The sequence below is a fragment of the Bubalus kerabau genome, chromosome 11 (genome assembly GCF_029407905.1).
Source record: "Bubalus kerabau isolate K-KA32 ecotype Philippines breed swamp buffalo chromosome 11, PCC_UOA_SB_1v2, whole genome shotgun sequence".
NCBI classification, from domain to species: Eukaryota; Metazoa; Chordata; class Mammalia; order Artiodactyla; family Bovidae; genus Bubalus; species Bubalus kerabau.
The window spans coordinates 99,099,160-99,123,990 of NC_073634.1; the positions used below are offsets into that span (position 1 = coordinate 99,099,160).

At 53.3% G+C, this 24,831-nt stretch overlaps 1 protein-coding gene and 1 non-coding gene across 13 annotated transcripts in view; one reads left to right on the top strand and one right to left on the bottom strand.

Annotated features, from left to right (window-relative positions):
* The first annotated feature begins 2,343 nt into the window (after nucleotides 1–2,343).
* Nucleotides 2,344–2,456, top strand: LOC129623949 (U5 spliceosomal RNA). Its single transcript, XR_008700693.1, has one exon. It is a non-coding gene; the product is annotated as a U5 spliceosomal RNA (small nuclear RNA).
* Nucleotides 2,457–15,453: 12,997 nt separating this feature from the next.
* Nucleotides 15,454–24,831, bottom strand: part of MAPKAP1 (MAPK associated protein 1) — a 233,740-nt gene continuing 224,362 nt past the window's right edge. For 11 of the 12 annotated variants that reach the window (XM_055541149.1, XM_055541156.1, XM_055541144.1 and 8 more), the window contains 2 exons: nucleotides 21,604–21,701; nucleotides 15,454–16,996 (listed from right to left, as the gene is read on the bottom strand). In XM_055541149.1, coding sequence (XP_055397124.1) covers nucleotides 16,871–16,996; nucleotides 21,604–21,701 — 224 coding nt within the window. In that variant the 3' untranslated portion in view covers nucleotides 15,454–16,870. Of the gene's footprint in view, nucleotides 16,997–19,529; nucleotides 19,633–21,603; nucleotides 21,702–24,831 lie in introns of those variants that run through there. The other variant, XM_055541150.1, reaches the window with a different exon arrangement.

The following is a 24,831-nucleotide window of genomic DNA, read 5'->3' on the forward strand; positions in this document are numbered from 1 at the left end:
CACATCAAAGAGAGACATGACTGGATAAAGGCAAGGAAAATCTGTCAGTCTTGGGGTTAGGAGAGAAAACCAGCCAGCATTAAGATACGAGGTGATTGCTTTATCCAATTATCTATTTCTTATTTACTAAATTATTTTTTATTATGTATCCATTAATTAGCCAATATTTATGCATTTTCCCTATTTTGTTTCAGTGTTGCTTCTTTTACACTAGTATCAGTTAAACTTATTGCTAAGTCACTTCAGTCATGTCCGACTCTGTATGACCCCAGAGACGGCCCACTTATTATGTATTAACTTTCCCACTCAAGTTCTTTGAGTTTATAAATTGTATCTATCATATTTTCATAGTTCACTCTGGATCCTTAGAGTATTTTGTATTCTCACTGGGGTTTAATAAACTTCATGTAAACATAGATTTGGCTTTCCAGGTGATGCTAATGGTAAAGAACCTGCCTGCCAGTGCAGCAGACATCAGAGAAGCGGGTTCGATCCCTGGGTTGGGAAGATCCCTTGGAGGAAGACATGGCAACCCGCTCCAGTATTCTTGCCTGAAGAATCCTAGGGACAGAGGAGCCTGGAGGGTTATTGTCCAAAGGGTCACAAAGAATCAGACACGACCAAAGTGACTTGGCTCGCACACAGGCAAACAGAGATTTGGCTCTGATTTCTTCAACACATTTTTCATTAAAAATTTTTCTAAATGAAAAAAAAATTTTTTGACGTTAATTGTAGACTTATAAGGGCTTCTCTGATAGCTCAGTTGGTAAAGAATCCGCCTGCGACGCAGGAGACCCTGGTTCGATTCTTGGGCTATGGAATCACACTATTTACTGTTCATAGACGTACAGGAAATTGGGAAATAGTATGAAGAGTCTGGGATACCATTCCCCCAAAGCTATCCCCAAAGGTAATATCTTTCATGGCTGTTACACAGTATCAAAACACCAGGGTAGGCAGGTTTGAACAACTTTAGGGCTGGATAATTTCAATAATTTCATTGCCTTTGTGCTCCTGTGGGTCATCCCTGCTCTGCACTCCTTGAATGACTGCTTGCAGGGTCGTGGGGGCACCCCTCAGTATTGCCAGGATGGTGAGGTCGGGAGAGAGTGGGGGTGAATCTGACAGGACCCTGACAGATTTCGTGCTGGGCCTGCTCTGAGCCAGGGCCCTGCAGGCTCTGCAGAACCTACGGTGGATGGACAGGCAAGGTTCTTGTCTTCCAGGGCTGCCCTGAAGTAAGCCCAGACTCTGGAGCTTTCTGGTGGGAGGGAGTTAAACGCCCTTCGTGGTGGACTGAAATGTGTCCCCACAAAATTCATGTGTTGAAGGCCCAACCCTCGTACCTTAGAATGTGACTGTATTTGCAGGCAGGGTCTTCGAAGAGCTAATTAAGTTACAGTGAGGTCACTAGGGTGGGCCCTGATCCAACAGGATTGTTTCAGCAGAGGAAATCAGGACACTCACAGAGGGAGGACAGTGTAAGAACTCAGGGAGAAGGGGGCCATCTGCAAGCCAAGGAGAGAGACTCTGTAAGAAACCAGCCCTGCTTGGCTACCTGGATCTTGCACTTCCAGCCCCCAGAAGTATGAGAAAAACAATTTCTTTTGTTTAAGCCACCCAGTCTCTGGTACTTTGTTATGGCAACACTGGTAAATAAACACTCTCCAGTGTATTAATCTACATTCGGGGGAGTGAGAGAGATGGCCCCCAGAAGGTGATACCAGATAAAACCCAAGATGCCCAGTTAAATTGGAATTTCAGATAAACAGTGAAGAATTTTTTTTTAAAACATATATTGAATGGGGGCATACTTATACTAAAAAAAATTCATTGTTTATTTGAAATTCCAATTTAACCAGGTGTCTTGTATCTTTATTTGTTACAGCCGGCCACTCGGCCTCAGAACTGAGGCAGTGGCTCCCACCAGCACCAAGGCTCAAGGACACACACGCCAGCCATCGCTGCCCAGAAGGGGTGCGAGCCGGAGGCGGCTTCCCAGGCCTGAGAGCTCTCCCCAAACGGTTCCATCTCCCGCACAAACATATTTATTGGGCTTGATGGCAAACAGATTATGCTTGTCCCGGGAAGGGCAATTCGAAAGAGAAAACCTTGAAATCCAGGAAATAACGATGAGGGGAGTTAAATTAAAGTGCAGAAGACCCTCCCGAGAGATAGCGTCAGGGTGAGTTACAGGCCCGATAAGGGACTGGGGGCTCACAGAGGGGGCTCAGAAAGGTCACTCGGTGGTGCGCAGAGGACCAGGAACCATAAATACGGGGCAAGATGCCCAGCCGGGGTTGCCAGGGTGAAAATATTGGGGTCATTCCAAAAACAATTATCCTGCTTGGTTTGCTCTTCAGGTCTTGTAAATCTTTCACCTTTTATAAAAGATTTCTGGGGAAAGAAGCACTTTGGAGGCTTTAACTGATTTTTGAGGCTGCTTCTTGGTGGTTCTGCGAAAAGAAAACAGACAAAAGGGAAAAAGTAATTACCCAGCATTCTCAGGGGCACAGGGATGGGCTGACTGGATTCTTATTCCTGAGAGAGTTTAGGCTGCCCTGCCTGAGTTTTGACTCACTCTATTTGGAGTCTGGTCACAATTTAACACTTAATGCTTTTTTTGTTTTGAATCCAGTCACAGTGGGGCTCTTGGTACCCCGTGGACACTGGTTTTTGGGGCAGCTGTGTGGCAGCCATCTTTTCAGGTGTGGCGGCCATCTTGAGTGTTGAGGCGGCCATCTTGATTGTGTGGCACTTGTCTTGGCCATGTGTACCGAGGCTCATGCGCCCACGCAGAGCCCATGAAGCTGGAGGATGGGTCTAGGCTGTCCTGGCCTAGGCTGGAGAATGGGTCTTGGCTGTCCTGCTCCACTGCATCCCCTGTATTCTCAGTGTCTAGCCAAGGGAACCCTGGTTCAAGCTCTGTGCCTCTGTCCATGTTCCAGGACAGTTGGCAGCACCAGCAGAAGGTAGTCATTCATTCCATCAAAGTCTATCGATCACCTGTTATATGCTGGCCACTGCACTGGCACTGATTCCTCAGGCTCAGCCAAGAGCTTCATCTTTGAGGCAAACACTTCCCAGCTGTTTCTGCTCCTCTGACCATAAACAGTCACAAAGTTGGCTCTACCTCTGACATCTTGCTCCCATCTACTAGCTCATGTAATTGTCATGACTCTGTAGAGGAGGGATTATTAGCCCCATTTTACAGATGAGGAAACTGAGGCTCACCAAGGTGAAATGACTGGCTTAGTGTCACACAAAAATAGGGAGTGAAGCAGAGCTAGGCAACCCAGGACGGAATGGCATTATTTACAGTGTCACATGCCTCTCCGTCCAGAACTATGAAGGGTTGAGATTGCAGGGTCTGGGATCAGATGAAACCTGGTCAAATTTTTTGCCCCACTTCCCCCTAGCTGTATGACCTTGGCGAGTTACTGAGAACTCTGAGTCTTACTCTCCTCATCAGTGCAATGGGCACAGGTGCTATGATCCTGCCATGGTGGTGTAGTGTAGAGGCAAGGAGCCCATGAAGCCTGGGAGCGCAGAGCCCAGGCTTGGAGCCTCTCGTCTCCTCTAGAGAGAGAGGCTGTTTTTTATACGAGAAGACAAAGAGTTTCTCCCAGTCATCTTTTGCCATCTGCCAACTCCCAACAGGATATAATTATTCAAATTGAATAAATGTTTGCTGAATGAGACTTGGACTTCCTTTAAGGTTCAGAGCAGACTGAACTGTAGAAGGATAGGGATGGGGGTCAGAGAGGGGCGTGGCTGTGGGCTGCTGTGCCGGGCCACGCCTGCCTCGTATTAAATTCAAAGCGCTCACGTAGGAATACTCATTCTTGCATCCATTAAACAAACGTTATTTTGTGCCAGGCTTGCTCTGGTGCTGGAGTTACTGTGAGTGCAGAGCAAGGCAAACTCAGTCCTCCAGGCCCAGAGATCACACCTGGGAATGAGAGACAGATGGGAGCGAGAGAGACCTGGGAAGAGGCTTTTGCTGGACGGAGGGTGATGATGGCTGCCTGGATGAAGATGGAGTGGCCCTGATGAGCCACGTGGAAGTGTAGAGAGTAACAGGCTCAGAGAGGTAAAGCAACTTGCCTAAGGCCACACAGCTAAGAGGTGGCAGAGTTGGTCTGCTCTCAGGCTGCACCTGACCCTGCTTACCTTGAGCTGCCTGAAACAGCATGGTCACTCTAAGTTCTGAGCGACCCATATGTGGCTCTGGCAAAAAAAAAAAAAATGGTGTTTGAAAAACACTGCACATGTCAGTCCTTCCTGGCGCATGGTACATGGTACCCACTGAGGGTTCTGGGGGTTCCTGCAGGAAAAGAACCTGCTTAGCCTGCATCCTCCTGGGCTTCTACTCCAGGCAGTGGAAGCACCTTGGCCAAGTTGATGCCTTCAGGGGATCAAAGTGCTCAGCTCTGGTGGGCCCCTCCCAGAATGCTCTGGAAACCAGAGACTAGTCAGTGGTAAGAGCTCAAAGGGCCGAGGAGGACCATGACAGCTCAGGCAAGCTTCCTGGAGGAGGAGGTCCTGGAGTCACACCAGCAAGGACAGCTCAGCTCAGGAATCTGCAGGGAGGCTGTGGACATGATGGCGATGAGCTATGGCTTGAGGGGCCAAAGGGGCCCTGTTCAAATCCTGGCTCTGCTCTTAGTCACTATGTGACCTTGGGGAAATGACAGGACTCCTCTGAGCCTCGATTTCCTCATCTGTAAAATGGGATCATGCCAGAACCTCAGGTGATTCTCAAGGCTTTAGCCCAGGGTGGCTGGGAGGACCACTCCACTACTGAGAGTGTCAATCTGACAATGGAGAAGGAGGGCTGTTCACACTTTTTTTTTTCCCTCTGAAGAACTGGAGACTCTGTAAAATATTCCTTGACCTGAAAAAGCCCCAACTGGACGCTCCTGTGGGTCTGTTACAGACACGACTTTGCAAATCAGATGTGACAGGCGAATGTGTGCCAAGATGGTGGGCAGCTGTTCGGCGGTAGGGAAGGGGCTGCTTAGAGACCCTCATGGCCTCCTTCGAGAGCAGACACCGCCAGGCTCGCTGTGCCCCGAGCACAGGTGTGTGAGGACGTGTGCCCTGCTCGGGGGGAGCGGGGATGGGCAGGGGCAGGCGGCTCATGGAGTAAACGCTCCCTCACACACACGTACACACCACACGTATCACACACACCGTGTACACCACACACACTCATATCACACACACACATACCAGAGACTCGTGCCACACACGCCATACACAAACACCACACACACTACACAGTCATACCACACCACACACACACTCAGATGATTCACTCCCTGTTATACACACCACACACACTCACACCACACTCACCCCACACACTCACATCAGACACACTCACACCACACACACCATACACCATATGTTACACACACCACACTCACTTGCACCACACACACACGCCTTACACACCATGTGCACTGCACACACACTCACACCACACACACACACCCTCACACAGCCCACCATTCCCCAGAGACGCTGTGGTTGGAGGGAAGCCTCGCCTCCCTCATGCCCATGTGGAGGAGGTGGCCCACGACAGGGAGCACTGGGGTTGGAGTCAGAAGCGGATCCTCCTCACAGGGCAAAGCCTCTTTAGCCTTTAGGTCTTGTTACTGTGGAAGGCTGCCATGAGCTTCTGCTTCAGGGGAATTTTGAGAATACTGTTTGAGTAGGTATTTAGCACAGTGGTTGGTACACGGCAACTGCTGAAGAGATCCATGGACTCTACCTGCCCCACTTCCTCTGCTCTGGTGACTGGGGTCCAGCCCCGATCCCTGTGTCCTGGGAACGCTGCCATTCACAGCAGCCCGCCCCCAGCCACAGGGATTGGCCAGAAGATAAACATGTGGCTGCCGCCAGGCCAACCAGACCCCTGTCCTGTCCTGTGTATATGCATGGGGATAAGAAGTCCCTCCTTTTGAGGTTCCAAAGCCTGGAACAGTCTGGAGCTGACCTGGAGGATGCCCTTCTTGGGGCAGAGAGTGAGGTCCAGACAGGGGACAGCAGAGTTGCGGGTGATCAGGGTGACGCAGGCGTCGGCCGAAGGTCTGTCTGCTGCTGACACACATGCTGATGAAAGGCTGGTCTTATGGGAGGCGAGTGTCAGCTCAGCACTGCTCTGTGAGAGCCTAGGACGTCGGTCCTGTTCCCAAGAGCCCCTCACAGCATCCTAAGGAGGGGCACAGATTAGACCCTCCCCAAAGACAAAGGCTTCCTTTCCTAACACGGATGGGAGAAAACAGTGATCTGGGCAGAAGCCCTCAGGAGTCCTACCTTCCACAGTACAGGGAGGATTTATTGGGTATGATCAACACGACCATTTGGCAGAGGTCTTTGTGCACACTGAGCTCCTGGGCCTCAAGGTGCCCCAGCAGCGAGGACTCCTAAGTCCACAGGGAGCCGAGGAGCCCTTTCTCACTCACACTGATTCACACGGATAGGGTTGGACTCTCTGGCCACTCTCCTTCCACTTGCTTGATTTCTTCCTCTTGGGGTTTCTTGCCTTAGAATCTGGCCTCCCCCGGCGTCCACCAGCTTGCCATCTTCCAGTTGGATCCACCGGATCCAGGAGTGTTCCCAGCCCCCAGCTGCAAAGGGTTCTCTGAGGGGAAGGATGTGTCTGCCTCCACTCTTGTTCCACTTCTGTCACCCATGCTCCAGGGACTCTCTTGGCCCTGTTGTCCATGAGTTCCCAAAGGGAGGCTCTGGGTCAGCTCATTTCTGTACCTTCTGGGCCCGAGCTGGGCTTGGCACAAGGTAGGCACTAGTGAGCACTTCTTGACTGAAGGTTGAGCACTTACATTCCTCAGAGTTGGAGAACTCACTCCGCACCAGGAAGCTAAATCATTGGTGGCTGCTTGGAGAGGGATCCCTTGGGCCTGTTCTGGGGCAGGCTCAAGGGGAATCCCTACCTGGACCCCGGGTCCTCCCAGTATCACACACTGGCAGCATCTTCCTCCCACCAGGCCTTCCTTCTCACCAGGTTGGAGATGTACTTTGTAAATCTAGGTTAACAAGCCCACTGCTTTCATTGCAGACACTGGTCGGAGCCCAAAGTGCAGTCCATCTCCTTCGATCAATGCATTATATCACCCCTGAAAGTGATTAGAAAGCAGAGGCATCATCTCACTGGATTTCAGGGCTCCATACTGTAAATTTCTCATTCTGGTTAATGATCGCTTAGACGGATGGCCAGGCGAGCCTTTCACCACACATCGAGTTGTGTGCTGGGTCTTCTCACCAGGAAGGCTTTGTTATTTCTGACCCCATTTCACAGATGGGTGCTCAGAGACATGGAGGGATTCACTCAGGAGCCTGGCGTGGTGACCCACGGCAGGGGGTGTGGGCAGGCCAGAGCAGCCCGAGACCCCAGAGTTCAAGGCTGGTGGGCTGGGTGCCCCAGGCAGCCCTCAGCCCTCAGCCCTTGAGCCCAGGGAGGCATGACGTCCCCACCCTGCTTTCCACCCAGACGGCCATGAACACTCCTCCCTGTCATTTTCAGAGCCTCCCCTGGCTGTCCTTGGCTTTGCTCCAAGAGGGAACTGGTGGGACTAGTGGGAAGCTACAGCCCATGGGCCAATCATGGGGCTTTGCAGAGACACCCTCGGGCATCTCTATGGCTGGGGGATGAGGTCTTAGTTTAGGAACTGGAGTGGGGATACAGATCAGTTAAAATGATCTGCTCTGGCTCCCATACGTCATCACCCTGGAGCCCTTAGCCAGGCCAGCCAGTGCATCCTGGCGGTCACCTCTGCAAAGCTGATAACCTCCCCTTTCATAACATAGTCTGTGCACTGACTCCGACATGGCCCCATTTTGGACCATGGACTGCAGAGCTCAGGCTTCTGACTGTGGCCGGTGCCAGGCCATCTGGCACCCCGACCTGGGCTGCTGTGAGGAGTCCTCCCATAAAGCCATCCCTGTGTTTACGTGATAAAATCACAGCCACGCCAGCAAGGAAATTGAGACTTCTGACACCTCCCAGGACTCCAGGGTTTGGCTCAGATACTCCTCAGCCCAGAGGAATAACTCCCACAATGGGGATGGGCACAGAGGTTTGGGGGTAACCTAATTCTAGAACTTTCTCTCCTAATTTACAGCCTTCCCCAGCCCTTTCCTCTAACGCACAGCAGCTAAGCCCTTAGAAGAACCAAGGGCTTGAAGAATGCTAAAAATTTAATGTATGTTAAAAGGATATTAAATTCTAAACTGAAATTTACATGGGAATATGACATTAAAATATTTTTAGCTTTCAGGAAGCTGGGGGCTGGAATGCTATAATATAGACGAATTTTATCATTTTAAAAAGAATTAGCCTCACAGTATTTCTTATGTATTCATAGAGTTAATGCATGAAGATATGAACCCTGCCTGGGGCTACTCAGCAAGGCAGGCAGTGCTGGTGAGGGGAGAGGGCTGGTGGTAGGGCCCTGGGAGGGGGGCCTAGGCCCCCAGCTGGATGGGTTAAGGGACTTCCCTGGGGTTCTGGAGATGCCCTCTGAGGCCTACTGGCAGGGGGAGGCCTTGGCACACATGTTCCCAGTACGTGACTTGGCACCATCTCCATGGCTACTTGTTGCTGCTGTTGTATAGTTGGAAGGTTGTGTTTGACTCTCTGTGATCATGGACTGCAGCACATCAGGCTTCCCTGTCCTTCACTATCTCCCAGAGTTTGTTCAAACTCATGTCCATTGAGTCGGTGATGCCATCGAATCACCTCATCCTCTGTCGCCACCTTCTCCTCCCGCCCTCAATCTTTCCCAGTATCAGGGTCTTTTCCAATGAGTTGGCTCTTCGCATCAGGTGGCCACAGTATTGGAGCTTCAGCATCAGTCCTTCCAATAAATATTCAGGGTTGATTTCCTTTAAGATTGACTGGTTTGATTGCCTTGCTGTCCAAGGGACTCCCCAGCTCCACAGTTCGAAAGCATCAGTTCATCTTTCAACTTTCTTTATGGTCCAACTCTGACCGTTGACAACTGGCTACTTGTTACTCACCCCCTACGGTGCACCAAGTCAGTGACACTGAAGATGAGATTTTGTCCCAGTTGTGCAGCTGAGAAGATGGCTCAGAGAGGTTGAGTCATGAGTCCAAGGTTACACAGCAAGAAAACAGATTTTCATTCCTTCTTCTGCAGATTCTTAGCTCAGTCTTGAGGCTGACCCTCACCCACCTGGCCACCCCCTCCCTCAGTGGCTCCCAGTGGGTGGAGCAGGGCTTCCCTGGGTCCCAGCCCTGGCCTGCAATCCACCCCCACTACAGCTGCTGGCTCTCATCTGTCCAAGGCCTCTCAGATAAAGTGCACCCTCCTTGCCAGGTGAGGGGGCTTAGAGGAGTCAGCCCCTATGTCTCTGCTGCAGCCTGAGGGTCAGGCCCTGCCCAGGCCCTGGGCTCAGATGTTTGTGGGCTGAAAGGGTCAGTTCATGTAGCAAGTGCTTGCTGCTACCACCTCCAGGCCAGGCCCTGGGCTGGACCCAAAGATAACTCAGGCCTACCCTATCCCCTAGTACTGGGGTTTGCCTTCAGGAAGTCTGTGACTGAGTTTTTTCCAGAAAGAGTCTTTGGAGGGCCAGGAAAAGAGGGCTGGGAGATGTGACTGTGCCTTAACAGTTCAAGTGTGTGAGGCTCCAGGATTGAACCCGGGTCTCAGGGGCACATTGTTTAGCCACGTTGGTGCCTTCCCCACTGGTCTGCGGGGTCAGGGCATCGGAGACAGGAGCTGGGGGAGGGTGAGAGGCAGGCACCATGTGACCAGACATCAGGTGACTTGAGGGTCATCGAGCTGAGGCTGAGCTCACAGTGTCCTGGGAGAGGGAGGGAGGCCTTGAATGACAGATGGGAAGGGAGACATTTTCCGTTCACTGCCATAGGGTCCCATCTCACTGGTGGCCGCCTGGCCACCAGTCTTCAGAGACAGCGTCTGGCTTCTGAATGAGGAGGGGGGCAGACAGAGGTGGGTCCCTGACTCAGCTGCCCCTCCGCCCGCCCACCTCTGCTCCAGGCACCGTCTCAGAGCAGAGTGACACAGACTCCGCAAGTGACAGCAAAGCCCCATCTGCCAGAGGTCACGGTGGAGGCAGGCCAGGCACAGCCGGCGGTGCCAGCTGGATGTCGTCCCTGGGAAGCCACGCGCCCAGAGCCCGCACCTCTGAGATGAGCTGTCTTGCTGTCTCCATTTTATTGACGGGAACACTGATGCTCCAAGAGATGACACGTGTCCTCAGTCACCCTGCTGATCAAGGCAGGGCTGGGATTCCTGCCTGGGCTCTGTGACTTCAGGCCATGGCTGGGTCCTGGTTGCCCTCAGGAGCTCCCCGGCCCCCTCTGGGTGGTGACAGCCGAGCGGCCCAGCAGGCAGTCCCCCACCCCAACTGGGACAGGGCGAGGAGCGGGGCTCAGCCTGGCTGAGCTGTGATCCCAGGAGACATCACCAGCCAGGCCAGGAAATGACCACTTGCTGCCCGGCGGCCACCTCCCAGCCGCCACCCCTCCGGGAGGTCACTCATTGGCAGTTAAAAATCTATTGTGACTTGTCAGAAAAATGAATAAATGGGCACATTATTTTTTCATTCCAGACCTCAGCATCTGTTTGTCTAATCAGGAAGGAGAGTGGGGAAGTCGGCAAGGGCTGCCGTGTGCGTTTTATGTAAGTTTTCCTCTGTCAGAGGAGTTTAAATGGGTAATGAACAGGCCGTGGTGATTTGAAATATAATCCCATTACGCTGACGAGATTACGGCCTCGAGACTTCACAAATCACTCTTAGGGCTTTTGCAGCAAACACCACCCTGCTGGGATTCTGCGTTTAAGCAGAGGTGTTTGGTGGGAACACAATGTGACAGGCTTAACCCTTTCCCTCTCCTGCCTGCCTTTCCAGAGAGCAGGGGCCTCTCCATGGGGCCTCGGGGAACCTTCAGGATCCAGGGCAGTTGGGCTGCTTCAGATGGAGGCCCAATAGGGCTGGGGACAGCATGGGGGGGTGGGTGGGAGGTGGGGAAACCTCTCCATCACTTTCCAACTGCATGGCCTTAGCTGAGGCTTCTCTTTGCCTCAGTTTCCTCATCTAGAAAATGGGGATTCGGTGGGCCTGAGGCTAGACCCCGGAAACGGTGAATAAAAGAGTAGCTGACCTTGGTCGAGAGCCTCATAAGAGGCAGGGGGTGGGCACTGACAAAGTGTGAAATTAGCTTATGTTCATCAGCGTGGGAGGCATGACTGTGGTCCCACATGTGATTTCAGGGGTAGGTACAGGGTAGACTTTTCAATTTGAACAGTTATGTGTGTATGGATTATTTATTTATTTGGTGGTGTTGGGTCCTAGTTGAGGCACACAGGATCTGTATGTAGTTGTAGCATGTGGGATCTAGTTTCCTGACCAGGGATTGAACCTGGGCCCCCTGCACTGGGAGCCTGGAGTCTTAGCCACTGGACCACCAGGGAAGTCCCAGTTATGGTTTTATTGTAATGTATACCAACGTGCATACATGCTGCACATCGAATCCATGACTCCACAGCCATTCTTGTTTAGGATGAGGTTTAAGGTAGAGAAACTTCCTTGGCTTTATTAGGGCTTCCCTGAAAGTTTAGTTGGTAAAGAATCCATCTGCAATGCGGGAGACCCATGTTCAATTCCTGGGTTGGGAAGATCCCCTGAAGAAGGGAAAGGCTACCCACTCCAGTATTCTGGCCTGGAGAATTCTATGGACTGTTTAGTCCATGGGGTCACAAAGAGTTGGACACGGCTGAGCAACCTTCACTTTAAGGTAGAGAAGGCTTCCTTGGTGGCTCAGGCAGTAAAGAATCTGCCTGCAATGCGGGAAACCTGGGATTGATCCCTGGATTGGGAAGATCCCTTGGAGAAGGGTATGGCTACCCACTCCAGTATTCTTGCCTGAGAAATCCCAGGATAGAGGAGCCTGGCGCGCTACAGTCCATGGGATCTCAAAGAGTCGGACACGACTGAGCAACTAACACTTTAAGGTAGAGAACAGTGTTAGCCTGGATCAGTTTAAAGGGAAAATATTTCACTGCAGATGAGGTGCAATCTTGGGGGGAGGCCTGTGAATGGGCATCTTTGGTGGCAGACATTGTGATTGCTTGTAAGCCCTTGTGACTCCCCATCCTCGGATGGTCACATCCCTCTGTCCCCTTGAAGGAGGCAGCCCCAGGTGGCTGATTCTGTTCAATGAAATGTGAGCGAAGGTGGGAAGGGTTGCTTTTGACCCACAGCATCTCATTGTTGCTGCCCTTCTCTAGCCCTTCTGTCCCCTGCCCAGGCTTCAGTGGAAGACCAAGGATGGCGGGACCATACTCTGACGAGAAGTAAGCCTTTGCTGTGTTAAAGCCACTGGGGCCTTTGGGCTGTTGGTGTCACTGTAGTCCAGCCCGTCTGGCCTGGTAAACTCATCCAGTCCTCACAAGGCTCCTTGGAAGAAGGCTTTATTGTCCCATTTTACAGAAGAGAAGACTGAGGCTCAAAGAAGTAAAGCAGCTCATCCGAGGACACACCGACCAGGAGACAACTGCAATCTGGGCGCTGTCTGCCTGCCCCCAGGGGCTGCTCTCATAGGAGGGCGCTCAGTGAGCGTTCATGTCACGGAATCAGTCGGCAAGGAAGGACAGGAGGGCAGGGCCCCCGAGGCTGGCTCTGGGACTTGGACAGGGTGCAGGCCTGCAGAGCAGGGCCCCCAAATCCAGCTATCTGTCCCCAGGGCAGAGGGCTAAAGCCCGGCTCCTGCGTGGCCCCCTTCCAGACACCGAGGAAGCTGGTCTTGGCAGTTGTCATGGCAGCTTCTTTGGACTCTGGAACTCCAGGAGGGGACAGCTCGGGCCTGGCCAGGTCCCCTCTCAGGGAGGGCACTGCTGGAGAACGTGGCATCTGGGCAATTGGAGTAAGTGAGATGACGGACGCCGACATCGTGTGGCCACTTATCAGGGGTTCACGCACCATGCGCTGGGCACGTGCCGTCTCACTGTCTTGCTTCCAGTGCTGCAAGTGGGCGTCTCACCCCACCATACAGACGGATCCGGCCTCGTACCTGGAGGAACGAGGCTGCGGGGTACAGGACGGGGATTTGGGCCGGGTTTGGGGCCAGGCTCAGCCTGTGACCCAGCCCACACCCAGCCCGTGGTCCCCGCAAGGCTCTGGGGTGGGTGTGCTGCTTGTGCCCAGTGACGAGGCTCAGCTCACGGGCCCGGGTGTGGGGGCTGGCTCTGCCCCCGGTTCTGCCCCCTGAGCCCTCTGACCCCGTCTCTGCCCCCTGACCCCGAGCCAGGAAGCCCCTACTTTCTCCTTCTTTTCCTGCGGCTTCTCCTTCTGGAAGGAGGCACACAGCCCTAGGAAGCACCAGAGGAGGTGGTGGGAGCCGTGCCAGGAGCTGAGACGATCCTGCCAGGGCTGCCAGGAGGCCGCGGTGGTCCCTTGGGGCACCAATGTGGGCACAGGGAGCAGACCGGGGGCGGGTGGGCAGAGGCACCGGCTCTCCTCCCCGCTTTGCCTCCTCTCCCGTCTCAGGGCCCCTTCTCTGGCCTCCGTGGCCGCGCCATCCTCGCTGTTGGGGAAGCTCAGACGCTGCTGACGCTGGGCCCGGTGGTGACGCCACAGCATCTCCTCCCAGGGACACTGGGAAGCGGGGGCTTCCTTCTCCCCTGGGAGCTGCAGCGGCTCAAGAAGCCAACCCTGTCCCGCTCAGCAGGGCTGCCAAGGGGCCTGATGAGATGGCCCGGCCTGGCGCTGTCTGCTGCCCCCCCACATCTCATGTCCCCAGGTCCCCAGCCCCCTGTGGATCCCACTGCCCTTCTCTCCACCAGCACCTGCCAGGCCCAGGCTGGTCCCCACCCGACTCGCACGGTGCTCACTGCGGGGCAGCCTGGGGGTTCACCCGCCATCCCTTGGCCTCACCGGGCTGTGAGCGTCACGATGACCAGGTCAGGTCTCTGCTCCCTTCTATCCTGAGGTCTCCCAGTCCTTCAGCTGGGGAACTGGGGACCCCGGGGGGCAGCTGGCAGGTTTGAGGGACGTGACAGCAGAGGGAAGCCCCTTCCAGCTTTTTAACCCATGGAGAGAAGACTCGGAGGGTTATCAGCGTCGTCTCCACCTAGCTGAGGGGCCTCCCAAGGCAGTGGGGACACTGGTCCCGGGGACCAGGGAGGAGAGGGGTCAGGAGGAGCTGCTGCTCCAGGTGGGGAGAGAGGCCCGGCATGGGGGGCTGAGGAGTCCTGGGGAGGGGAGACCGAAGAGGCCAATGAGGGCAAGTGCTGACCTGAGGGCAGCGTGCTGTCTGCAGGCCGAGGACCAGCACCTGGGAGGGAACGTCCACTTGCTGCTCCAGGGAGGGGGCTGGATGGAGCGAGCTCAGCGATCCTCAGCTCTTAGGGTTCTTGTCTAGACACAGTGGAGCTCCTGCAGGTTGTGCAGGACAGAAACTTCTGGAAGGAAGTCTGGGCTCACTGTGATTCTGAGACCTTCAAGACATTCTCCAGAAGGGTCTGCAGGGACCACCTACTCCAGCACCTGCACTAACAGATGAGGAAACCGAGGCCCCAGGAGGCAGCGCCCAGCAGATCTGCAGCCTGTGGCCGTGGAGGGCAGGCCCGGAGTCTCAGGGCACAGCTCCTGTTCATCCGCTTTTGTGTCCTGGATGGAAGGCGAGATCCTTCCGAGCCCCGAGTCCTCATCCCTGGAATGGTGGTGGTGGTGACAGAACCTGCCCGAGGCTGGCCGCAGTCACCTGGGCCTGTGCATATTCACAAGGGGCCGGCGCACAGCCTGCCTGACGATGGGGACAGCTCAGTAACCCGTGGAGGCCAGGGCTCCAGGGACCACTGCTTGGGCCTGTCAGCCATCCAGACTCGGTAAAGGCCCCGTCCCGAGTCACCATCAGGTTAGTGAGGGGCACCCTGGGGCCAGGTCAGGGGACACGCTGGAAGGTGGGGGCAGGGCCTGTTGGGTCACTTGAGTGTAACCCGGGTGTGCCAAGCTGCTTGGTAAAGCCCGGGAGACAGGTAAGAGATGCTCACGGTCTTACTTTAAAATCCAGGTGTGGGCTGTGAGAGAAGCAGAGGAAAAACTGAGTTTTACCAGTCTCGGTGGACCTGGGCAATGGTTAGTGTTTCTCTTAAATCACTCCTTCAAGTGTGTGCTGTGTCAACTGCACGGAGCTCTATTCCATGATACTAGAACGGTGTTGCTTCTGTAATGGAAGGAGGTGATGATTTCAATGTCAGCCTTCAGTGAAGAGGATCATCCTGTCTTGCTCAGGATTAAAGGAGACCCACGGAGCGTTTCAGAGCCGCTTGGTACATCAACTGTCAGCAAACGTCATCACCCAGCGTGATCCACGGTGGTCACCGTTCTTTACCAACCTGTGTTCGAGACTTAAAGAATTCAAAGCAATACGCAGAAGGTGTTTATGACTTTTATTTTAATATTGAATATGTCACAAGATTTAATGACCAAATTAGTCATTTATATTCTTCAAAGATATCTAAATATAAAATTGCTAAAAATTCAAATACAGATAGCAAGCTACAAATAATATTTCTTTTGTTTCTGGGGTGGGTAGCAATGGAAGACATTAGAAAAGGGTGCTTCTGTTGGCTGAACAAAGATCAGAATGAAGGCGGAATTCACTAGGACGCCCCTGTGCAAATGGACCCTCGAATGTCAGAGGCTGTTTCAGCCATGTCGCTTCCTGTACGACAGTTAAAAAGAAATATTTTTGAAATGCACTTCCTCGGTGAAACCTCGGTCCCGCCACCCTGGCCGGGGACTGAGCGAACGGACGTCACCCTGGGAGGGACCACCGAGGCAGCAGGCTGGCCTGAGGGGTGGGTGTCAGCAGATGCCCATTCCCTGCCCCCACCCCGGGAGCGGGACCCCTGGCAGCAGCTCCCCCACCCCGAGGTCTGCGGTGAGGTGCAAGCAGTGGCTTTCCCGCCGCTGAGCCCCGGGGGCAGGCACTGTGAAGACAGAAGGGTCCTCAGAGTCCAGGGCAAGCCCACGCGCGGGTCTGACCGTCGGCTCAAACTCAGCCTGGCTACTGAGGAAACAGCAGCTCGGCGTGACCCCTGTTTCCCCGCGCCCCGAGCTTGACGCGCAGTCCTGCCTTCCTGAAGTCAGAGGTGCTGGAGAAGCTGAGGAGAGAAGGCTTCCGAAGGGGTGGGTGGCGCAGCCCTGGACACACATCACTACGTCCCCTCCCGAACTTCAGTAAGATGCTACCCTCAGAGCAACACGCTCATTTAAACAAATGGCATAGTTAAAACTATTGACTAAACCCTAAACATTTCTTCTGAAAAATCGAGCCATAGCTTTTCCAATCTGCCTGTTCAATATGGGGAGCAGATTTTAAAGAGAATAACATAATCAATCCTGCCCCAAAGAATGGTCCGTCATACCAACCATGATAAAGAGTTTATTAAAAGGAAGAAGAAAAAAAAACAGAAATGTACACTTTTGTTCTTCGCTTGTTTTAGGAAATTTGATCAAGCTGCAAGGACGCGTCTGGGCGCAGCTATGTACATCCTCGCGCGGGGCCATCAGGCAGTGAAGATGGCGGGGCCTCTCATGGCTCTGTGCCGTGTCGTCCGGCCCCGGGCACTGCTCGTTGAAGCTGCTGTCACTCAGGCTTCGGTCCCGTGGAAACGTCCCCAGCTCTGTCCGAGGGGGTGCCCCCCCTTCCCCTGGAGCCCACCAGCCCTGTCCCCGTGAGCCGGGAGCCTGGCCCCCCCGAGGACCGCAGGGCACAGGATGGGCGAGAGCCACCTGGCCCGGCAGGCAGCTCTGAGCTCCGGCAACAGACCGAAGCTGGAGGCCGCGGTCACTGCTGCCCTGACTTCTTTTCCTTCTGGAAGCTGAAGCTTGTACGTCTGTTCAGTTTTCTTTGTTTTTGAGCGAAATAGTCAGCCCGGGCAGTGCTTGCTCGCGATTCCAGTATATAGTTAACCTAGAAAGCAAGAGCACAGCCCAGTCACTTCCAGCCACCCTCTGCTCACCCAGGACGAGCGAGGGAAGAGCCTGGCCCTGGCCTGGGCACCCCCTGGGTCCAGTGCTCCCCTGGGTCCGGTGCTCCCCTGAGCACAGAGTCCGGTCATCACTACGACCCTGAAGGGTGGGCTCGAAGCCCACTGCATGACGGGGAAACAGGTCTGAAGAAAACACGTGGCTGTGCAGGCCTTTGAGTCTCTGGTGCAGCTTTTCTGATTCCTGAGCCTGAGTTCCCTCCTTACCACGTGCTGCCTCCCAGAACCTCCCTGGTTCTGTCCCCGCCTGCTGTGCGGCCCTGAGCTCGCACACAACTTCCCCGAGCCCCGCTTAGCTCACCTGAAAGACAAGACATCACAGGGATGAAAACCAAACCAAAATAAGGCTCTGTGTTCAGCCTCCCAGCAGTTGGGGTACTTCCAAGCTCATAAGCGCCCCACTTGCTGTGGCTCATTTGATAAAAAGGAAAGTGAGGCTCACAGAAGGGGACCGAGATGCCCTAGATTACCGAGAGGTCATGGGCTAAGCTGGCACAGGCACCGTGGGAAGCCTGGGCAGGGGCACAGCTGGGCTGCCTCCCAAGTGTCAACCTTACTGCTACCCCTGAGGTCTCCTGGGCTCTTTTCAGATCCCCCCAGGCTGGGTGGCCACTGCCACCATCACCTTTGGCACTGAGTCCCTGTCTTGCCTGAGCCTCATCCATGCTTGGCTCACGTTGCAGAGGGAAAATTAAGACTTGGTTCCTGACCCAAGGAGCTCACAGCCTAGTGAGTGACCAACAGAACAAGTGTGACAACAGATACAGAAGAAGCAGAAAGGAACGGGGACAGTAACTAATGGGAACATGTGGGGTGAGGGGATAAAGGAACTGGGTTTTGAGGGATAAACAGGAGTTTGGGGTGTACAAGGGATAGGGAGAACCAGCATGCATCGAGGCACAACAGTGGAACACAGCAAGGGGATGTTCACGGTCATTCAGAAGCTGAGGGGCCAGACATGGTGAGGCGGGGAGGAGCCAGGGAAGGGCAGCAGTGCTGTGATCAGACCTGCGCCCGGTGCGAGGGTGAGCCCCTGGCTGGGCAGGGGCACAGGGCAGCAGCAGTGATTGGCGCACTTTTCAAGGATGACCTCATTTAACCCTCACAACAGCATTAGGAGAAGAGGCTGGCAGAGGATGAGGTGGCTGAATGGCATCACCAATTCAATGAACGTGGACCTGGGCAAACTCCAGGAGATGGTGCGGGACAGGGAGGCCTGGCATGCTGCAGTCCATGGGGCCGCGAAGAGTCGGTCATGACTTAGCGACTAAACAACAACAACGGCCTTAGGAGGAGGTGGCTGCTATTGTTATCCCCACTGTACAGAGGAGAAAACCGAGGCTCAGAATGGTAATGCCGTTTACTTGAGGTTACGGAGCTTGTAAGAGTTTGGGTTAGAACCTGAATCAGTTCTCCCGCTCCCCACCTTCTCAGAGCCCCCCACCCCTCACCTCCTCAGACGCCCCTTGTCCCACTGCCCCAGCAGCCCTCTGGCTGGGCCTGTCCGTGAACCAACACCGTTTCTCTCCAACCTCAAAGATCTGAAAGTTAAGAAACCTGAATACTCCTGGCTAGAGAACTGAGCCACCTCTTCTGTTGATTCTACATTGGGGGCCATGTGTCCTGCCCCGAGGGGAGAGGCCTCTGCTGATCGAGGAAGAACGGAGGTGCTGGAGGGGGGAGCAGTTCAGACTGCCTGGCTCGTGTGGGGCTGGGGCTCTGTCATGGCATCCCCTCCAAACTTTCTGCTCTGACAGTCGCCAGCAGCAGGCGTTAAGGGCTGGTGTCTGAGTACAGAAGGCTTGACATGCTTGGCCCGCTGCCTCGCCAAGTTACCAGCTGAGAGCAATAAATCATGAGGCCGGCAGGGCCGGGTGATGACGTGGGACACCACAGACGATGCATGGAAAGAAGGGGCTTTATCATGCTTAATAAGAGCAATCTTTGGATTCAGTTGTTTGCACAATCAGCCAGCCTACTGTTTTCAGTGTATTTTTGGCACATGTAACTTGACAAGAGCATTTAAAAATGATCCTTAACAGGCCAAGTATTTCCTAAATTTATTATCTTCAATGCTTTGTGATAATCACATAGATAATTTTAATGGAAGATTAATGTAATAATCAAAAGATAAAAACGCCCTTTGGTCTGCCATTAGCTGGTTAATATGCTGTGGCTTAAAACTTGCACAATTTTATGCACTATAGAGTGTTTCACTTTCAATGCACTTTACAGCTTAAGGCATAAAAATATAGGGAGTTTTCATGGTCAATAAAGTCACAGCCTCCATCACTCGATCATGAGAAGAACCCAACCTGAAGAGACCAATGATTCCTCTGAGATTCATCTCGAAGCCTGCAGAATTAGGGACCACACACGGCTTAGCTCAACTCTATCTCAAGTGGGGTGGGGGTGGGGGAGTCTGGGACTGCTCAGCTGGGTTCAAGCGGACACTCTACCTCTGTGCGCTCTGGAGCCTTGGGCCTCTGTATTTTCATCTATGAAGTGGGGGTAATAGTGTCCACAGGTTTCCCAGGTGGTACAGTGGTAAAGAATCCACCTGCCAATGCAGGAGACACAAGAGACACAGGTTCGATCCCTGGGTCAGGACGATCCCCTGGAGTAGGAAATGGCAACCCACTCCAGTATTTTTGTTTGGGAAACCCCATGGACAGAGAAGCCTGGCGGGCTAGAGTGCATGAGGCTGCAAAGAGTCGGACACAACTGAGCTCACACACATACACAATAATGTCTACAAGGGGCAGGGCAGTTGTGAGAATGAAATGAGATCATGTACATCAAAGGTCTTGTAGACAGTTGGTGCTCAATAAATGGGTCCCATGGGGAAAAAGACAATGAGATAAGAATAATCTGATGGCAAGTTGCCTATTTGTAATGGTCTGACATCAGCCTCTCATCCTTGTTTCCTCCTTTCAGTTTCAGTCTAAAGCTCTTGTTTTATGTGAAACTCCTTAATTCTAGAACCAGCACATACACTACCGGCGGCTATGACCAACTTGAGAAGAACCTCTGACGGAAGCACTTCCATTAAGTGGGGCCACAGTCACTGAGTATGGGTGCAAAGCCCCACGAAAACACTGGCAATGGCGGATCAGGATAAGTATTTAAATTGCTTTAGAAATCAGAGATTGGAGATGTGAAATTTAATCTTCCATCAGGATCGCGACCATTAGCTTCTCTAAGTAAATCAGGCTGGGACTCTCCTGGAGACTCGAGCACGATGCAATATTTCTGCAAGCATTTTCATATGAAAACAGACAATTTAGGGAAGGCACTAGGCCTCGGGGATTTTGCAGAAAAGCATCTGCTTCCAGGGAGCGTTTGGTCCTGGAAAATGATTTCTCTGCACTTGTTCTTCCGCAGTCTCGCACTGAAGTCATAAACCTGTGTTTCTGTCATCAATCTGCTGTTGTGAAAATTATTTTTATGTCAAACACAGGATTATAATTTTACTAGAATCCTTCTCAAGTCTTGAATATTTTAATGTTGGCTATAAAAAAAAAGGCCAGCCCTGACGGGGTAATGGGAGTATTTCTCTACCTGGCCCGAGTGTGGCCATGAGCTCCCTGGGGTTCATGGCCTGGGGACGCGGGCAGGTAACTCTTAGATCACTGGTTTCAAGCACTCCAGGCAGGCACCGCCCGCTGGCTGTTCTGATGGGCTTTGACCTGGGGTAGTCTACAAATCCTCTGCTTTCCATCCAACTGGTTACAATACTCTTGTCTCGGCTCTAAATTCTCCTCCTGGCAGCTTTATCCTTTTAATTCTCATCTACCACTTTTGAAAATCTTTGGTAAACTCAAAATGTTTCTGTGAAACAATTCATTTCACCGAAATCTCCTGTTTAATTCCTGAATGCCATGCACACCTGGGGCCTTAGGAGCACAGGTTCTAGAATCCCCCAAACCTGGGGTCAGGCTGCAGTTCTGCCAAGTCCCAATCCTGGCTGAGCGTTTTCCCCTGAGCCTCTGTTTTCATCTAGGGAATGGGAATGATTTTATATCACTATCTCACCGAGGTGTGAAGGCTCCTTGAGAGGGGACAGGTCAAGTGCCTGGCTCAGATCCTGCACTTTGGACCCTTCAGTAGATCTTAGTACTTGTACTACTATTATTAATACTTGATGATGTCTACTCTTAAAAGGAAAATGAATGATCACTTAACTAGCTAGGCTCACCGCATCTCATTTAATATTCTCTCTAGCAGCCCTTTGGTGGGGTGGAGCAGGGTAGCTAACATGATCCCCATTTTACAGGAGGAGAAACAGAGGCCCAGAGAGGTGATGTGACTGGCCAGAGTCACACACTGGAGGGGTGGGAGCCCCTCAGCGCAGAGCAGCTGACTTATGACGTGGCCCAGGCCTGGGTGCGCACCAGCCGGGCGACCTGTAGCCAGCGCAGCGTCTCTGCAGAACTGGCCCGGGAGCCTCATCAGTGCTGTGGGACAGGGGTGCGAGGGTGGGGCGTGCAGCCCTGCACACCCCGGGCCTGGGCCAAGAAGGAACACTCACCTTGAGCACGATTTCATTGACGGTAGCGGCGTCAGATTCGAAGTAGAGGTGTTTATAGTCGTGATTGCTTAGATACGTGAGTTTAAATATTGCGTGACCTGCAGGGACAGAGAAAAGGTGGAGTGAGGGGCTCTGGCAGATCACCTCGGGGGTGGCCCCCCAGATTCTCCTTTCATCGTCCAGTTCCCGGGACAGCAGGTGGAGGCTGCCCAGCAGCCACTCTTCCTGGAGCGGTTCACCTCATCATCACAGGCCGAGGGGTGGGGGGAGAGTCAGGTCCCTTTCCACAGCCTAGAGGGTGGGTGCAAGGCTCTATGGAACTACTCCCACACGATCATTACATGGAAATGGTGGTATTTTTTAAGGCAGAAGGCCAATTAACTCCAAATTATTCCTCTAAAAATAAAATAACTGTGCTTAAAGTCAAATAAATGAGCAACAGGAAGGGGAAAGGCCGATAGTAACGCGATTACGAGGGTCTCCAGGGCCGGCTCCTGAGGGAGGGGAGTCCGGGTCGTGTGACCCCTCCCGTGTGGAGGCTGCTCCCAAGGCCTCTGGTCATTTCCTGGGAGGATGGGTGGGCTGGGGGTAGAGGAGCGCATGGAGAGGCTGCTCTGAAAGCTGCCGCCTCACACAGCAGACTGACCTCAGGAGGCCAGATCCTCTTAACACTCGAACTCCCAGAGATCTGAATTCTTCTGCACCCCTTTCCTACCACCCTCAGGGCAACCCTGTCATTGCTGGGACTGCTTCCTGGTCTGGCCTCATCGCACTCCAACACCCTCTGGTGCCACAGACCAGCCCGGGGCACTGCACACACCCACCTGTCCACACCGGGGATGTCCTCACTTGTTAACTTGTCTCTAAAAGACTTGCCCATGCTGGCCCTCCAGCTCAACCGGCACCTCCATGGGACACATTCCTAGACATCTTCCCACACAGTGCTCGGCCGTCAGAGAAGCCCGCCTACGTGTCACACCCCCTGCAGCTGTGACCACACCCCCGTGGCTGTCCTTGGGGCCAGACGTGCCAATCAGATTCCCTCCTCCAGGCGCCTGCCCGCGTCAGCCCCACGTGACACTCTCCCTGGCCATCAGGGCATGCTGTCCTTGGGTTCTGGGAGACCTCTGTGGCCCTCCCAGAAAGTCCTCTTTCTCCTTGAGCTGTTCTGAAGTGGGTTTCCGCTTTTGGCAACCAAAGGAGCATTGCTCCAGAGAGAGGTGCAGTCACAGCTCAGCAAACATTCCCAGACCAAGGGGCAGCTGGCGACACCTCGGTCCCAGAGGCCTCCTACTAACCAGCCTCAGAAACAACGCTTCCCCCGTCTGCTCTGCAACTTTGGTGCTCCTGAGACTAAGATTCAGTATATGCTATTAGGCGTTCTCATCCGTTGTCCTTTTAATTGAAGCAGTGGCTGGTCATAGTTATTAATTAATAATATATCACCCATATTACTGTAAGTTCACCTCTTTCCCGGAGAAACCTTCTTGGAAACTTTATTTACAGTAGCTAATTCTTCAGATCTCCCCAAATAAACTGATATATGCTGAACGTCTGGGGCCAGAAAAGTGAAAGTGCCAGTATTTTATCCTGGAAACATCACGGTGATATACTCATCGTGACTATAAATTCAATATTGAAAAAACTAGCTAATAATTTCTGAAAAACCTCGCTTTCGGTCACTTGACAAATGTAGCCTGGTTCTCAATCGTGGTATTGAAATGTTAGAATTCTTAGCTGAAAGTTCATCATTTTGTGAATGTATAAATTACCTGTTTCTGAGAAGTGGATCTCATGTTAAGAGGGTGTATCTGTATGTCAGGGTGCGCGTGTGTGTATTCCTTGATCTCACAGGATTCAGCTAGGAGCCATCTGAGTCTCGATGGTGATACGGCCATGTGTTAGTACAATGCGGATCTCTCTGATGGCCGTACTGTGACCGAGCAGAGATGTCTATGAAGGTCACAGGGCTGTGAAGGACAAACAGAGACGCCCCCTCCAGGAGGCCTTGCCGCTGACACCTGGCCATGACAGACACAGACTCCAGCGCCTGGGGCTGCAAAGAACCAGAAGGTCTTGGGGAGACCCATGGACCCGAAGCTTCGGGGTTCACTGACCACCCTGATAAGTGATCTCACGGACTGTCTATCCCACCTGCTCCCACTCGTCACTGACAAAACAAAACCAACACCTCCAGTCACTACAGCGTGTTTTGCCTGAACAACCGAGACACCATTAAAAACCTGTCTGGCAGGCGCTTTTCAGGAAGAGCCAAACCCACACACGGCACATGTGACACGCGGTCTGCGGGGGCCTCGGGCCTCTGATGAAAGCCTCCACACTGTCCCCTGGGATCATACGGGCTCACGGAAAGAGGCCTGTGGTTCACCTACACACCAGTCACAGGGCAAAAGCAAACTATCGTCCCATGGCAAGTCTCTGGGACGGCAGCATATTTGGGTCCGGAGGCTACAAACGTGCTGAGATCGGAGGCTGTGAGCGTCCCTTGTCTGTCCCCAGTGCTCTTTTCAGACCCCCAAGGAAGAGGGAAGCAAGCGGGAGTGATGAAGTGTGTACCCCACGTCGCTGAAGCCTCGGACTTGGCTGACCTTTCCAGGAAAACATTCCCATCACCGAGGGAGGATACAGAGAATGCTATCTGGGGAGCCTGCATCAGAATTCAAGTCGGCCCTCAAGGGACTCTTACAGAGCCAATAAATGCGTTAGGGGGTGGGGGGACATCCCTGCTGACAGCCCCTTCCTGCTCAGTGGGAGGACTCGGGGGGTGGTGAGCTCGAGTTAACCTGGAGTCACACTGTCAGCCCTGCTGGAGCCCTGGAGCGTGTGGTCGAGGCGTTCCATCAGTTTTCATTCTGCGGCTCTTCCCCTTGCTCCAGGGATCCCTGTGCTGCTGGGTGGCCAGAAGGGCAGGTTGACTCACTCAGATCCTGCCAGGAGCGCAGGCGAGTGCCCAGGCCAGAGGGATGGACACCAGGAACACCGAGAGAAAAGGACGATGAGCAGGATGAGGAAGGGGATCACAGGGAGATGGCAGGGAGACCCCAGGGGAGCGGGCTGGCCTGGAGGCAGAAGGGCCATCAGAGGCAGTTTCCTACAGAAGCTGACGCCTGTCTGAGTCATCCTAAAGGAGGAAGGGGGGTCAGCTGGGTAGAGGTGGAGTGGAGAAGGATGTAACAGGGTAAGGACAGAGCAACCTACAGGACAAAA